This window comes from Pogona vitticeps, chromosome 4, assembly GCF_051106095.1.
Source record: "Pogona vitticeps strain Pit_001003342236 chromosome 4, PviZW2.1, whole genome shotgun sequence".
Lineage (NCBI taxonomy): Eukaryota > Metazoa > Chordata > Lepidosauria > Squamata > Agamidae > Pogona > Pogona vitticeps.
Window position 1 is genome coordinate 93836988 of NC_135786.1, and position 17597 is coordinate 93854584.

At 40.6% G+C, this 17597-nt stretch overlaps 1 protein-coding gene across 2 annotated transcripts in view; it reads left to right on the forward strand.

Annotated features, from left to right (window-relative positions):
• The window catches only part of DPYD (dihydropyrimidine dehydrogenase), a 623728-nt gene that overhangs the window by 391053 nt on the left and 215078 nt on the right, over positions 1 to 17597 (forward strand). For both annotated transcript variants that reach the window (XM_020801233.3, XM_072997958.2), the window contains exon 14: positions 17039 to 17203. In XM_020801233.3, the coding sequence (XP_020656892.3) occupies positions 17039 to 17203 (165 nt within the window). The remainder of the gene's footprint in view (positions 1 to 17038; positions 17204 to 17597) is intronic.

A 17597-nucleotide genomic window follows, 5' to 3' on the forward strand; every position in this document is an offset into this window, starting at 1 on the left:
TGCAACTAGAGTAGGTCCATTGAATAAATGGAACTCATGAAGGAGTTGACTCAACAAATCCAACTGACTTACTAAGCAACAGGATTTTAGTAACTGGCTTTAAGTATGTAAAGGTAAAAGTTCCCCTTGACAATTGTCCAGTCATGTCCGACTCTAGGGGGCAGTGCTCATCCCCATTTCCAAGCCATGGAGCCAGCATTTGTCTGTAGACAGTTTTCGTGGTCACGTGGCCAGCATGACTAGACACGGAATGCCGTTACCTTCCCACTGTAGTGGTACCTATTTATCTACTTGCATTTTTACATGCTTTCGAACTGCTAGGTTGGCAGTTGTATGTACTTTATTCTAATTGTGCATTGACTCTCTTCCTGGAGGAACTCCTGGTCTATGATCTGTAATATCAGACCAGGAGTTCCCCACCTTGGGTCCTCAGATGTTCTTGGATTTCCACTCACAGAAATCCTTACCAGCACAGGTAGTGGTGAAGGCTTCTGGGAGCTTTAGTCCAAGAATATCTTGGGACCCAAGTTTGGGAACCATGTCATAAACCAGCCATCTTCCAACAAAGATTGATGTATGCATGCCCCCCATGTAACCTGAGTACTTGTTCTGTAACTATAAAATAGGACCCTCACAAATGTTAAATAGACAATTAGGAGCTTCAGAATTTTAGTTTGATTTTGATATTTCAGAATTTAATGACAAAGACATGTTTCTATCCCCAAAACGTGAGTACTGTAATAAGTAGCCTCTTGTCCCCCAGTAATCTGCTCAGGTTGTGGCATTTAGCAAACTTTTAAGTAAAGAGCATGTCAAATTGGCCACAGAAATGCCTTCTCTGAATTCCCCATTAATGCTGCTGTAACATTTCATTTTTTCTGATCAATATATAGGCCAAAGCCATTTCGGATCCTCCGTACTCATTCTTCCTGCTTCTGTCATTTGCCAGAACACAAATGGAGGTTTTCCTCACATTACATGCAGTAATGCAGTGGAGCTAAAGTGTTACAAAACTGCACCTCTCCATAACAGTGAAACATCATGTTCTCCAATTGTCACCTTGAATATCAGGCAGCTTCTGTAGATTGTAGTTTCGGATACTACATGCAGTCATTTCACCTAATGTTATCTGATAAAAAAAAGAGAGTCTTTTCGTTGAACCCAGCCTAAGTTAGCCACATTTGTTTGTTTCCCACTGAAATAATTACAAATAGTTCATATTGAATTTTCTGATGTTTGTGAGATATAACTACAAATAATTATCTGGATTCAATTGTTGCAATCTATGGGATTCATTGAAAATGGTTGTGAACTAAGTGATTTGTCAATTTCAGGGCTGGATAACAAGTGTGGTATTGTATGAAATGTATTCTTTTAGAAATATGAAGTTTGATCTTACATGATAGGAGTGAGTGTGCATTCAAACTTTACCGAAATTATGTTGTACTGAGATGAGTCATTCTTCCACTACACAAGTTTGAGTTTGAATTGGCGGGATCCAGTATTAGACATGGTTGTTTAGTGTTCATGTCCTGGGGGATACCAATACAAAGCTCAGCACCACAGGTGCCACAGTAGTCTGTTCCCACTCCCCAGGACAAGCCCAGTCCACCCACTGGGTTCCCCACAGCAATGTGAGTGGTTGGTCTGGCCCCAGGGGGCCGGACCCTCATTATCTGCACCTATGGGGGGGGATATTCTTACTTGTATACAAATACAAACACCCCAATCTCTACTTAGAATCTTAGAACTACAAAGGAGCCCCTGTTAAAGAGGCACAGTGGGGAATTGAACTTCCAACCTCTGGCTCTTTATCCAGATGCCTAAACCACTGAGCAGTTATATGTATTGCCTGTGTAGCAATTGAGGTTTAAAGCTAAGGCTCAAAGAAGGTAGTAGCTAGTTCCAGCACCCAGGGTTTGTGCTGGATTCAAATTTCTTCAGATGTCCAGACAGATTTTCTCATTTGTTCAGGAGTTAGATTTTATTTTATTTTTTCTTGATTTTTAAAAAACACAAATAAAGCAACCATAATTTGGTGATTAAATGAACCACAAGAAAGCCATACAAATGATATATCTGGTAGGTGGTACTATTAAGCATGATATGTACATTTAAAAAATACACAAGCTTTTATTGAAACTTTGCCTTTTTATAGTTGTTCACAAATTCTCATGGCTAACAGTATTGCACCATACAGAGTGCAGAACCTGTAGGAACAATGTGTGAGTCCTAACCAAGCCTGGACTTGGCAATCTATAGCCATTCTCAACATTTGGGGCAGGGGGTATGGCCATAAACATAACATGAAACAAATATAGGCTGAATCTGGATTGTATAAGTCGCCTAACAAACTTTTAAAGTTGGTATGTGACAAATTGCTTCCAATTTGTGACCTCCTTCAAATGTGTCATGGGCCACCAGGGGGGCTATATGGCCCCCATTGAGAATGGCTGGAAGAGCTGGATTGAGAGCTGACATTAAGTCTTGCCATCTGAGGAAGTGAGGATTGCAAATAGTTGGTTGCAAATATTTGCAGGTGCAATTCTGGTTCAATTTAACCCAACAATGAATTGATTCGTTGGTTCAAAATGATAACTGTAATGATTTTAAAGCAAATTTAACTCATGAGGAGCAGCATAATTGGAAGATTATGTTTTAAAAATGAGGCATGTAAAGGGGCTCTGTTACCTTGTGGGGTATGACTATCATGTGGTACCATTTCAAGCAGACGTAGGCAACATGTCCACTGCATTGGTTCCAAGGCTTATTCGTTGGTTCTTCCCAAACCTTCACTGCCAGACCTCAGCAGCAAACCTGCAAAAGCCCTTTTGAAAAATATCAGGAAATTCTTGTTTTTGACAGCTTTTCAAAATCGGAAGCCCTTTTAGGGCAAGCATTACCTCCCTTCGCTAAAAAAGTTAATGGCCCTGTTTTGAATCCTACCACTTGCCGATGGTTATATAGATCTAAAACTGCAGAACTTTCCATAGAGGAGCCAAAGGCTACTGAGAAAGGTGTTCTGTCCACCACATTCACACTTTGCTCATGGAGTTCATCTTTGTTGATGGAGTTGCTTACCCACCCTCATTCTCATACCTTCTGGCCCACACTGAATCAGGACGAATTAGGATTGCATGCTAATTATCCTTTTAGGAAAGCAGAGAAAAATATGAATTATTTTTATGTTCAACCTCCCAGCTCATGGGAAGTAGACAGAAGAAACTCTGGACAAGTGTCTGCAGCTATGACAAGCAACCAATCAATTTAAGTAGCAGTTAGCAGCAATTCTTTGACGACTTATGCACATGGTGTTTATTTCGTCTCCTCCATCTGTAATAGAATTGGCCCATGTCCTTGAAAAAGTTTTTCAATAACCAAAAAAAAAGGAGATTCTTGACCTCACATGGCACATGATCCGTGTTTTGATTTGGATGACCTGGATAATGGAGACCGACAAAAACATTTTTCTTCTGTCCTTCTGTCTGGCTTCCACAGAGTGGACTTTATCCTTTTCACGTGAGGCTAAATTACTAATTTTTAAATAGGCGGGATTGATCTGACCAGTATGAAATGATGTTTTGTTGTTGTTTCACGGAAGTCAACACTGTGGTTTAAACTTAAGTGTGTTATGATCCATACTTGTTACGCCGTGTTTGGCTGCAACTGTCTTAGTATTAGTTAGCTGAAAGGCTATGAAGAAATCTCACAGATTGTAAGAAAATTTCTCCAAAATGTTTTATAGCTGTCTATTTCAAATCGTCTGCCAAATCTTCAAGAAGAAGGAGTGTGAGAAATTACCTCTCCAGCTGTCTATTGGATTTTTCACTGGTGTGATTTTAGGGTGGGGCAGGGGGACAACTATTTGATTTGTGGAGTATTGTTTTGTAAACTTTCCAATGTGCCACTATTTCTATTCTTAAGAAACATGATCATGTTGTTCTCTACAAACATAGTCAGGTACCATGTGGAAAATAATATGATGCTATTGCTTTGAGATATAATAGAACATGTTAATGAACATCTGCAAATAAAATTAGATAAAACCACTGGTGAAATAGTTATCATCTCACCCAAGTAAAAATGCAAATAAGAAGACGAATCAAATTGTATCAAAAATTGCTCTAAACTGCAAGAAGGGGTGACACAAAAATCAAATAAAAGAAGTATGAGCAATATCAGCGGAGCCTAATTTGGCCCAATAAAGATATTTGCATGCTTCCGTTTTAACTTTCTGTACTCCATTTGGGTTGGGGGAATAATATGCAAGGAGGCCCTCAGGAGTATATTGCAATTGAGGAAATATATAATATGAGGAAAGTTGTAATGAAATTACAATTCTATGTAAAATTATCCTTATCCAAGACCTTCATTTGTCTGCAGAATTTGTAATGCAAAACATATTTTTTCAGTAGGTACTTGAATGAGTGCATAATAAGTTTAAGAGAATTTAATTTGATTTAATTCGTACAAGGGTACAGCAAATTCCTACCTCTTTTGTTATCGGATCCCAAATGTTTATTAATGTGTACCTGAAGCATGTGTATGGTTTACTTTATACTTGATAGAATAATTTATTTAATACATTTTTTTAAAAAGCCTAAAAGAGCTAAGGGCTTTGAGAGAATTTGTCTTTTCTCTCCACGAGAGTCCAAGAGCTCCAACTTCACTGAAGCATTGAAAAACTTAACAAACGTTATCTATTGCATTGGACATTCACAGAATGTTGCAGGGTTTCGGATTTCTGGTTAAAAAAAGAAATGCTATTTGGGGTTCAGTAGAAGTATAGAGATCCACAGAGGAGAATAAATGAAAGTACCCCAGGTACTTCATCCTTTTCTCATTAACTGACATTTCTAGGAGAAAGATTTAAAAAAAAAATCTTTACTTACAGTTACTTGACCTTACAGACTTGTGTATGCTTCTTTATTTGCTGCACTCATATCTAGCAACCAACTAGACAGATCAACAACAAAAAACTGCCACAGATAAAAGAGGGGGTGAGAGCACTCAAAAGAGCGGGGAGGCTATCTTTTGAATTCAAATGCTGGAAGGAAAAATTAGTTTGTGCTGGACAGACAACAACACAGCCCAGAAAAAAAAACATAGGCACATAATCTACACACACAATTTTGTTGTTGTTGTTTAGTCGTTTAGTCGTGTCCAATTCTTCGTGACCCCATGGACCAGAGCACGCCAGGTCCTCCTGTCTTCCACTGCCTCCCACATGGCATTGTGACCTGATGCAAATACAGATAATAGTCAAAATGACAATGGTTCATTACTAAAAGAATAGGCATTTAGGCTGTGACTAATTTGAGCCAACAGTTTATAAGATAACAGTTGCATTGTTGATATAAGTGGCAAATAGACATCAGATATTCATATTCATATTCATATTAGCACTACAAGTACCTGGGAAAACCGGCCGTTCCCCCCTCTCTGAACCAGCAAGTCGACGTACTGCTTGCTGCTTTGCATGCACAGCCGGCATTCTTCTAGTCGCACCAGTCTGGGAAGCAGACCAGCCAACACTTTGCAACCTCCCCACACAGCCAACCACTTAACAGCTGAGTGGATAGATTCATCATCCCACTTCCTTGCCAGAGTGGTTCGTTGCATGGAGAGCCAGGGAAGTGCTGGCTGCGCAACTTCCCTGATTGGTGCAACGAGAACAATGCTAGCCATTAGTGCTGCATGGCAAGTGATAAGTGGACTTGCTGGTTTTGGGGGGGGGGAGTCCGGTTTTTCCAGGCACCTGTGTGCTGATAGTCATATTCATATCCCCAGAGATACGAATACAAACATCCCATGTCTAGTGGCAAACCATGGAAATGAATGTAGGATTTCAGACTTTCTTGAATTTCAGTTGAATTTACAGTTCAAGAAGATTAGAGATATTAAAGGAACATTTTGTGCAAAGATGGACATGATAAAGGACAAATATGGTAGTGACCTAACAGAAGCAGAAGACATCAAGAAGAGTTGGCAAGAATACACAGAGGAATTATACCAGAAAGATTTGGATATCCCGGACAACCTAGAGAGTGTGGTTGCTGACCTTGAGCCAGAAATCCTGGAGAGCCAAGTCAAGTGGGCCTTAGAGAGCATGGCTAACAACAAGGCCAGTGGAGGTGATGACATTCTAGTTGAACTATTTAAAATCTTTAAAGATAACGCTGTTAAGGTGCTACATTCAATATGCCAGCAAGTTTGGAAAACTCAGCAGTGGCCAGACAACTGGAAAATATCAGTCTACATCCCAATCCCAAAGAAGGGCAGTGCCAAAGAATGCTCCAACTACCATATAACTGCGGTAACTTTCATTCACAAGCAAAGTTATGCTCAAAATCCTCCAAGGTAGGCTTCAGCAGTATGTGAACCAAGAACTCCCAGAAGCACAAGCTGGATTCCAAAGGGGCAGAGGAACTAGAGAGCAAATTGCTGACATGCGCTGGATTATGGAGAAAGCTGGAGAGTTCTAGAAAACACCTACTTCTGCTTCATTGACTACACAAAAGCCTTTGAATGTGTGGACCACAGCAAACTATATCAAGTTCTTAAAGAAATGGGAGTGCCTGACCACCTTGTCTATCTCCTGAGAAATCTATATGTGGGACAGTAAGCAACAGTTAGAACTGGATATGGAACAACTGATTAGTTCAAAATTCAAGGCTCTATTTTGTCTCCCTGCTTATTTAACTTATATGCAGAATACATCATGTGAAAGGCTGGACTGGATGAATCCCAAGCCGGAATCAAGATTGCTGGAAGAAATATCAACAACCGCAGATAGTTATTTATTTATTTATTTATTTATTTATTTATTTATTTATTTATTTATTTATTTATTTATTTATTTATTTTACTAACTTATATGGCACCTACCCTACCCAAAGGTCTCAGTTAATTACAACAATTAAATTACAGTTAAAATAAATACTCTAAAAATAGCCATAAGGACCCACAGTTGATATTACTTCAAATAAAAGCCTTCTGGAACAGGAAGATTTTGACCTGATGCTGAAATGTCATCAGTGTTGGTGCCAGACAAATCTCAATTGGTGTTGGGTTCCTTAGTCTGGGGGCAGCTGCCGAAAAAGCCCTTTGTCTACAAGCCATCCCTCTTACCTCCTTCAGGGACAGCTCTTTCAAAAGGGCCACCCCGGGCTAGATCTTAACTGCTGGGTAGGTTCATATGGAAGGAGGAGGTCCTTCAGGTATCCCGGGCCCAAGCCGTTTAGGGCTTTATATGTCAAAACAAGCACTTTGAATTGGGCCCGGGCAGCAACTGGTAGCCAATGTAATTTAAATAAAATTGGCTTGATGTTTCCCATAGCTGCTCCACCACTCGCCAGCTGCACAGCTCAATTCTGGACCAGTTGCAGTTGCCAGACCATCTTCAAAGGCAGCCCCATGTAGAGCACATTGCAGTAATCTATATGAGATGTTACCAGTGCATGTGCAACTGTCATAAGACTCCGCTCATCCAGGTAGGGCCATAGCTGGTATGATTTCTGCAGCTGAAGGAAGGCACCCCTGGCCAACAAGTCCACCTGGGCTTCCAGAGTTAGACTAGGGTCCAGGAGCACCCCCAGGCTGTGGACCTTGTCCCTTAGGTGGATTGTAACCCCATTCAGAGCAGGGAAATGGCCCTCCAGCCTGTCTGGCAAAGCACCCACCAAAAGCACTTCCCTCTTGTCTGGATTGAGTTTCAATTTATTAACCCTCATCCAGTCCATTATCAGGACCAGAGACGAGTTCAGCACAGAAACCACCTCACCTGGATTGGTGGAAAACGAGAGGTAGAGCTGAGTGTCGTCAGCATATTGCTGACTCCTCAGCCCAAACCTCCTGATGACCTCTCCCAGTGTTTCCAAGTAGATGTTAAATAGCATGGGGGACAGTATCTAGCCCTGAGGAACTCCATGACATAAATGCCATGGGCCAGAGCAAATGTCTCCCAGCACCACCCTCTGGACACAGTCATCCAGGAAGGAGCAGAACCACCGTATAGCAGTGCCTCTAACTCCCAACACAGCCAGCCTGTCCAGAAGGACACTATGGTTGATGGTGTCAAAAACCACTGAGAGGTCCAGGAGTATCAACAGGGTCACACTCCCCTTCTCTCTCTCCCGGCAAAGGTCATCATACAGGGCGACCAAGGCAGTTTCTGTACCAAACCCCGACCTGAAACCAGATTGAAATGGATCCAGAAAATCCATTTCATCCAGCAGCGCCTGGAGTTGCCCGGCCACAACCCACTCCAACACTTTGCCCAAATAAGGGAGGTTTGCCACTGGTCTGTAGTTAACCACCAGCCTTGGGTCCAGGTTAGGCTTTTTTAGGAGTGGCCAAATTACCACCTCTTTCAAGATGGTAGGGACCACTCCCTCTCTCAAAGAGGCGTTCACAGCCTTCTGGACCCAGGTGCAACCCCCCCTGGCAGATTTTTCAGTTAGCCAAGAGAAGCAAGGTTTGAGCGGAGTGGTGGTAGAACGGACAGATCCAAGCACCCTGTCCACATCCTCAGGTCCCAACAACTGAAACTCATCCATTAATACTTGACCTAGGCACGGCACACTGGGCACATCCTCTGATTCTGCAGTAACGGTGGAGTCCAACCCACTGCGAATCTGAGCAATTTTTCCCTCAGAATGAATGGCAAACTCCCCACAGCTAGCTGATGAGCAGTCCGGGACCTCCACCGGATTTTCCAGTTAAAGAAGATCCCAGACCACCCAAAAGAGCTCTGCTGGATGACATTGTGAGGAAGCAATACAGGTAGTGAAATATTGCAATTTTGCCAGCTATATTGCCACGACATTGGCCTGATAATGGGCTCTAAGTCATGTTCGATCGGACTCCCAGAGGGATTTCCTCCACCTGCGCTCCAGCCATCTCCCCTCTCACTTCATTGCCCTCAGTTCAGAAGTATACCAAGGAGCTGCCTGGGCTCTGCGTGCAGGGAGAGGGTGCTTAGGCACAATCATGTCAACCGCCTGGGTCATCTCCCAATTCCATAGGGTGACCTGAGCTTCGACAGGAGTGGTGAGTATATCAGACGGATAATTCCCCAGAGCATTCAGGAAACCATCTGGATCCATTTGTCTTTGAGGGCAGATAATTTTAATAGATCTCCCACCTTTCAGAGGGGAGAAGAAGTTAATAGATTAAACTTGACCAGGAAGTGGTCTGACCATGACAATGGGGTAACAACCAGCTCCTTGTCACATTCCCAGGGGTTACAACAGCAGAGTCCGATAAGCCAGTCCTATGTCAGAAATTCAGAGAATGCAGAGCCAATATCCAAATACCAAAGCCAACCCGCCCAACGTAGTCCAGGGTCAGAGTTCAAAGCCAAAATGCACAATGTAGTCCAGGGTCAGAGACAAAAGCCAAGGGTCCAGAGAACAAGTTTCAAGGTTGTCAGGAGTGTGGATGCAAACCAGAGGCTTGACTTGTTGCTTCCACGGACTTTTAGCCGTCTGAGAGCTGTTTATATAGTAAAAACAGTCCTTGAACTGCTGCAAGCCTTTTCATCCTGTCAGAACTCAGGGCTAGTTGATCGGATGTTTCTGTGGGCAGCCTTCAAGCGATCCTCTGACCTTTTCATCATAAGTCTTCCCCTCAGCCTGGCCCTCAGCCTGTCTACTGGGGGAGAAGAATCTGGAAGCGATTCAGCTGTTTGTATTTCTAATCATTTAGCATTCTCCTCAGCTATAGTTAACCCTTCAGGTTCCGGATCTTCGGCTGCACTCATGACACTCCTCCACATCCAAACCACCATCTTCCAGTTCTGTTGAGAAAACCAGGTCCAAGGTATGGCCCAGCTCATGTGTCGGGCCGATGACACATTGAGACAGCCCCATGGTTGTCGTGGCAGCCATGAAGTCCTGAGCTGCCCCACTCAAGGCAGCCTCGGCATGGATGTTGAGGTCCCCCAACAGCCTGGGAGTCCTCAACACCAGGTCCGAGACTACTTCCATCAGCTCAGGCAGGGAGACTGTTGGTACACAGCAGGGTGAGCGGTACACCAACAGAATCCCCAATCTGTCTCATAAGCCCAACACACAATACAGGCCCTCAAGACCTCCTCTCAAAGGGTTAGGAAGCCGGTCAAAGAGACAGAACTCCTATAGACTATAGCAAGTCCCCCTCCCCGACCCTCCAAGCAACATTGGTGCTGGACTGAGTACCCAGGCGGACACAGCTGGGAGAGAGGAACACCACCCTCCTTTCCCACCCAGGCCTCAGTAATGCACGCCAGGTCAGCACCCTCATCCAGAATTACATCATAGATGAGGGAAGGCTTATTTTGTACTGACCTGGTGTTCATCAACAGCACCGTGTTGCTCGAGGGTTTGCTGATATGGTCACCTGCTACCATCTGGTTGGGGGTAGGACTAGAAGAGGGGATAGAGGTAAGATGGCAGAGAGGAGGAATTAAAGAACCTCTTAATGAGGGTGAAAGAGGAGAGTGCAAAAAATGGTCTGAGGCTGAACATCAGAAAAGCTAAGCTCATGGCCACTGGTCCCATCACCTCCTGGCAAACAGAAGAGGAAGATATGGAGGTAGTGACAGATTTTACTTTCCTGGGCTCCATGATCACTGCAGATGGTGGCAGCAGCCATGAAATTAAAAGATGCCTGCTTCTTGGCAGGACAGTGATGAGAAACCTAGACAACATCTTAAAAAGCAGGGACATCACCTTGCCGACAAAGGTCCACATAGTCAAAGCTATGGTTTTTCCAGTAGCAATGTCTGGAAGTAAGAGCTGGACCATAAAGAAGGCTGACTGCCCAAGAATTGATGCTTTTGAATTGTGGTGCAGGAGGAGACTCTTGAGAGTCCCCTGGACTGCAAGGAGATCAAGCCTATCTGTTCTAAAGGAAATCAACCCTGAGTGCTCACTGGAAGGACGGATCCTGAAGCTGAGGCTCCAATACTTTGGCCATCTCATGAGAAGAGAAGACTCCCTGGAAAAGACCCTGATGTTGGGAAAATGTGAAGGCAAGAGAAGAAGGGGACGACAGACAACAAAGTGGATGAACAGTGTCATCGAAGCAACCAACATGAATTTGACCAAACTCTGGGAGGCAATGGAAGATGGGAGGGCCTGGCGTGCTCTGGTCCATGGGGTCACAAAGAGTCGGACACGACTTAATGACTAAACAACAACAACAATGGCTTAGGAACCCTTGATTGATATTCAGTCTTTTTAAGTGGGTCTTTAACATCAGTTGCAAAGAGTATCCACACAGACTGAAATGTTCTGAAACAGTTTTTTGTGTTTTCCCATTCTTGATCTCAGTTTTATGTTCATTAGTTATTTTTATTGAGATTGTCTTGATTGTCCTAGGTAGACTATAGAAGGGCATTCAGGCTGAGGCATTTGTATGTGCAATCCAAGACAAAGTTATCTGCACTGGATAATATCAGAAATAATTATGAAGATGTGAGTGATGTTAGAAAAGTATGTCAGTTCATCATATCATAGTTGGCTGCCCTCAGCAAGCATCAACTCATTATTTGAACCAGCATAACCAATCTGCAAACATAATTTTTCAGCATTTGACTAAATCTTAGAAATTGCTCACATGCTATATATTAAAAATTCCAGCCACTTCCAGTTTTAGAAAATGAAATTGCAGTACTGTACAAGCTCATAATCATGAATAAAATAGTTGATTATAACGAGTCAGACATTATACTTATAGATAAACAACAAAAGAAAACATACCTTACAGAAGCTGGAGACATAATAACAGGCAACCTCAAATGTACAGAAAGTTCAAAAACTGCAAAGTACCAAACATTAAGGAAAGAATTTAAAGTAATGTAAAAACAAGATCATGTCATGCTGTTCCCCACAGTAATTTCAGCAACTGAAGCCATTCCAAAATATTTCATTACCAATTTAAAACATTTAAAACAATAACCAATACTGCTAATTTGCTTATTGAAATCTATAAATCAGTGATTTTGGAAACATGCAGAGTTTAAGGATTTTAATCCTAATTTTTAAATTTGACCCTTTGGTCTGCCCCAAAGTTCCAGCACTGCTGATAAATCATTGTCATCATCACTGTGTGCTGATATGTTAATTCTGAATTACAGCAACCCTTGCCAGAATTTCCTAGGTAAAACGTGTTCAGTTGGATTTACAATAAAATTATATTAAAATGCTACAAAGCTAAACTAGTTGTAAATAACTGTTTTAGTTTTATAGCAATTTTAACCTAATTTTCTTATATAAACCATAATGAACATTCTTTCATTCCTTCATTCAATTTGTATCCCACTCCCATTGGTGTCACACACTACTCTGGATGGGTTACAATTCATAGAATAGAAAGCAAAAATAAAAATATTTTGCTAATAAAAATATTATTATAAGTTTTTATCAAAAACCTTTAAAATATTTTAAGGTTATTTAATAAATACTTATAATAAGGAATAAATATGTCAGAGTAAAGCCTAAAGGACATTCTAGAGTAAACAGTAGAGATGAGATAAATGTTTAGAATAGCTATATACATTATGAATGTTCCTGGGTTCAGCTTTACTCTTAGATGTTCTTGCAGCTACTAAGATTGTTTTTGTCCAGCTTGCTGGAGATTACACATCTGGCCACAGAGATGCCAGGCTTAGTCACTTCCCATTCAGGCTACTGTGTCCTACTCTGCCTGGAGCTATCCTTGAAGTGTGTTTAACAATGGCAGTTGGAGGAAACTGCCATTACATGGTTGCTTTCCAGTATATGCTTTTTTCCACACCAATTTTACAACAGTTGGACAGACTTCCAGTCTTAGTGTAAGTTCTTTTCTATACCAGACTAAATAAATTGGGATCAAGATATTTGAGATAGTGACTTCCCTTATGAATCTCAACTAGAGACGAGAGCCCATCCAGCTTTTCCCTGCCTCCTGAGGCAGCCAACCACTCATTGGCTGTGTAAGGAGCCTCCCCATCCCACCTCCTCACCAGAGTGCTTGGCTGGCTGAGGAGGTGGGGAAAGGCTGGCTGGACTCCTGCCTGGATTAGAGCACCTCTGTCAAAGAAGGACCTCAGCAGCATGCAGAGCCCAGTAAGTGGACAAGGCATCAAGGGGGGAGGGAGATGGAACTCAACACCAGCAGTGGTGCCATACTTAGCTCCCATCTCTAATCTCAACCATTATTTATCATCCCAGATCATGACTTGCATCTTTCTGTGGCCTGTTACCAAAAGATCCTAGTTTGGTTGGAATGATGTAATACCCTGACTATGAAATTCCTTCCAAAAGGAAAACTCATTTAGATTTTCCCCTTCGTTGTTTAGCTTCCAAGGGCAGTAAAAAACATCATGCTCCATTTTGCTTACTTTAAGAATGCTATTCGTGTGGAAGGGTTTATTGGCCAGGGTTGCGGTTGAAGATTAAAATAAAATTAAAAATATGAAAAAGTCCAGATGTGTATTTCACAGAGATTATACCAGAAATAAATAAATAAATAACAAAATTCAGACTAGATGGCAGACCCTCTAAAAAAATTTCTGACAAATAAGATGATCAGAAAAACATGATCAGAAAATCAGGGCATCCAGATGACTTTAATTAAGAGCTATGATTTTCTACATTTGAAATTGCTGACCCTGCAGTCTTAATCATGTATCCTGAGAAGCCCCACTAAGGCCAGTGGGATGTACTCTGTGGTAACAGCACAGAAGATTGTAATCTAACAAGAGTGTAACTGCTTAGAACAGTATATAAAAGAAAAAGAAACTTTATGTACTCCACTAATGAAAAAGGAACCTGAAAAGAGCTCGCTGTTTCTCTGTGCATTATCAGAGTCACATTTTCAAAGAGTGCCAACAATTTAACATTAACGTTTATTGGTATGCAGTGTCTTGAGAGAAAGACAGAAAACACTACAATTTTCTAAGTTATTATTGAAATGTCAGCGGTGCTGATTAACTGCTACACATTAATTGATGTGTTTTCCTTATATGTGAATGTACATATTTGTACATTTGCACCTTTTCTACCCATTTATTTTGTAATAAATAGTGCAAATAGAAAAAGCAAATACAAATTACCACATACCTCCACACAATATGAAAGAAGCTCCTTTATCCTCTGCAGTGGTAAGCACTTGGCAGATTCAGGAATAAATAATCATTTGTGGTGAGGGTATGCCTTATCAAACATATGCAGATCAGCAGTAATTAATGCTAATTAAGGTTTCCTGTCTATCTAGTTGGAAAAACGTCCAAATGTTATGAAATCAGTTAGTATGCCTATTACTCTAATTGTTTTATATGGGATGGATCTTAATTAAAATATGTAAATTGACCTTAATTGCTATATACTAATGGAGGTTCATGTTATCTCTCAAAGAGTGACAAGATGGTGAGTAGAGGTACTTAACCATATAATTCTGTGAAATCCTTAACTAAATGGCCTTTACCCAAAATCTTTTTTTATTATAATTTGGCAAGGGAACATATTTCCATATAGTTTGTTTTTCAGATGTACGTGTTGTGTGTACACTATGGATATAATTTAAGTACAGGTATGTAGGTTTGAATTAAGGCTGTATTTTACTTTGTTACACAAAATAAAAATCTACAAGCAGCTTTACTGTTTCTGTGTGAATTATATATTGAATATATGACAACATTTTTAATCTTAAAATATATAATATTTGCACGATTTAATTTGAATGCCTAGTGGTAGCTGTGTTTTTAAATTAAAAATTCATTGCAGTAATTAGCAATGAAGAAGACAAGTTTAGGTAGAAGCCTTACTGTTGATCTACAAGATTGCTCACCTTCATTTCTATGAAAGGGGATTTTAGTTGCTCACTGGTGGTGAGTTCATTGTCACACCCAAAGTTCAGAGAATAATATATTTTCTGTTCCATATTAAAACCAAGTACTAGGAGAGGCCTGTTAACCTGTGGTTCAGATTTATGTTCTCATTGCATTTTTCCTCTCTGGTCATTATGGTATCCAAATGAGATGTGTGATGGATATTTCTGAGACTGTTTTCTAAACAGAAAATTAATTTAGGACTAGGATTGGATGACTCAGTTGATTTCAAGTTGAGTTATCATGTATTCATTCCTATGTTTCTGCAGTAATCCTTTGGTGTGTTTTTTAAGTTTGAAAAATCATTTTTAACATTCAGTACTATTTTTGATGTAATTACAAATTACGTTTTTCAAACTGCATTTTATCCTGAATAATCCTGTTTGGGGTTTCTTTGGTGGGGTTTTTTTTTTTTGTATATTAATTTTGAGCTGAAAACTGCACCATAAAATTTGGAGAGATAGCAGATCTTCTCCTAACGTGTTTTGTTTCAGAAAGGCAAGGCTTTTTTCTGTAGGTTTTCTTGGAATTGGCAAAATGTTAAAGATGTGAGGAAAAGGAATTAAGAAAGCTGCCCATCCTGTAATTTTTATTTTGTTCTTGAGCAGAATTTAGCAACGTTTCTCCAATTTGAATGTCATTGTGAAAGTGACTGACCAGTTCTGGCCTGTAGTGACTCATTAGCTGTAAATCACATTACATTACTGTAGTTTGCTTCAAAATGGGAACCAAATAGAACCCTTGAGTATTTCTGCTCATTGCTGAGCCACTCATCTATGTTCATCAGACATATAGTAACTTTCCTGGACACTGCACTGTACATGAGAACTGCCTCCATTGAAGGCTACACTGTTAAAAGATCCTATTATGTACTCTTATTCCATGAATTTTAAAATGCATCAGTAGTATTATTATTCATAGTGGTAGATGTAGTTAATAACAATAATTAAAGACCTAACTGTGAAAGGCTTAAATCAAATCACCCTTGGGCTATTTTTGTGCCTTGTGCTTTGCTTCATTATCACCAGCCATTAATATTTATTTAAGTAATTAATACCTCATTTTTCCCTTCCAAAAAAGGAGTCACACAAAAAGCTGTACACAAAATATAAAAAGCATAATGCCAGTCATTAAAACACATTTACAACAGGGTGGAAATTAAATCTGTAGAAAGACAAAGACGTGACGAGACAGAATTAACATTTTGTGAGTAATATGAACAGTAACAAAATGCTTGTTTAAGGAGAAATGTTTTCATTGGGCAGTAGACCAAAGATAAAGTGGAAAAAGAACTTTTGGGGCAGAGAGTTCTACATTTGGGGTACCACCCCAAAGCCTCCATATGTTGCTGGGAGCTATGCACACATAGAGAGGGCATTACCCATCTTAAAAGACAAGAAGCTTCAGAGGAGAGGAGATGGCCATTCTGAAGTCAGGTAGACCCCAAGCTGTTTAATTTTAAGGTAACAAATACAACCTTGAATGTCATTGCAAAAAGAACTAGCAGCTTGGTGCAGTTGATACAGTAAAGGGGTCTTGTGATTCCACATGATGAGTTCTAACAGCAGCATTCTGCATTGATTGGGTTTCCAAGATACAGTATTTTCAGGTGTAGCTCCACGCAGTGCACAGTACTGTGCTATGGGGACATCTGACTCTACTAGAAATGAATGTAGCAAGTGTACGATCCAGAGCTGGGGAAATAATTCCTGGCTATAACAGATGCTTGATCTTTTAAAGCAGGGATGAGCAATCTGTGTGGGACTGAGGGTCATTTAGGTTTACTGCTAGCCCACAGGGATTGACTGGGGAGTCATGCCCGAAATGTCTTAATTTGCAGCATGAAAAAGGATAACAAGTTTTATATAGCAAAGGACAGTCTGAATATTGACAGCACCAATGGCAGCAATCAAGATTGTCTACAGCAGTGGTCCTCAACCTTGGGCCTCCAGATGTTCTTGGACTTTGTTTCATTATCACCAGTCAGATTTGCCCATCCTGGTCCCCTATGCTGTAAAATGTCATGAGCACTGTTGTCATCATAATTATCAAGGAATCTTTTAAACAATAACATTAGAGACCATCTATTCCGATGAGTGAGGAAAAATTCCATTTTCTCTGCTGTGTTTTAGTTGCATTGTTGTTGTTTTTTAACCTGACCAAAATCTCTTATTGTTTTGACAGGACATTGTAACGAATGTTTCTCCACGGATAATACGGGGAACTACTTCAGGTCCCATCTACGGTCCCGGCCAAAGTTCTTTCCTGAACATTGAACTTATCAGTGAGAAAACTGCAGCCTATTGGTGTCAAAGTATCACTGAACTGAAGAAAGACTTCCCAGAAAAGGTAAGTTCAACTCAATAGGCAAACATACTGCACACTGAGGATTTTTTTTTCCAGAAGCTTCTTTCCCAATGTTGTTTAAAAGAAAGGTTGCTGCTCCTGGGGTACATTCAGTTTGCTTTTACTTCCGGTGAAACAGGTTTTTCAGGATTTTCCCAGACCTACAAAACCTCTTTGACTAGAGAGGAAAGTAGGAAAAAAGTGGGGAAATGGAAAAAAAGCATTCTGACTATACTACAAGAAGCAAAACCTCCCCCAAAACGGCTTTTGGCACTCTTAAAATTATCATCTTTCTGCAATTTTATTCACAGTTACATTGTTTATGAACTAGCCAACATTAATGCATTTGATAGTTAAATAGACATGTGAATTCAGCTCAAAATTATCATCACTATAA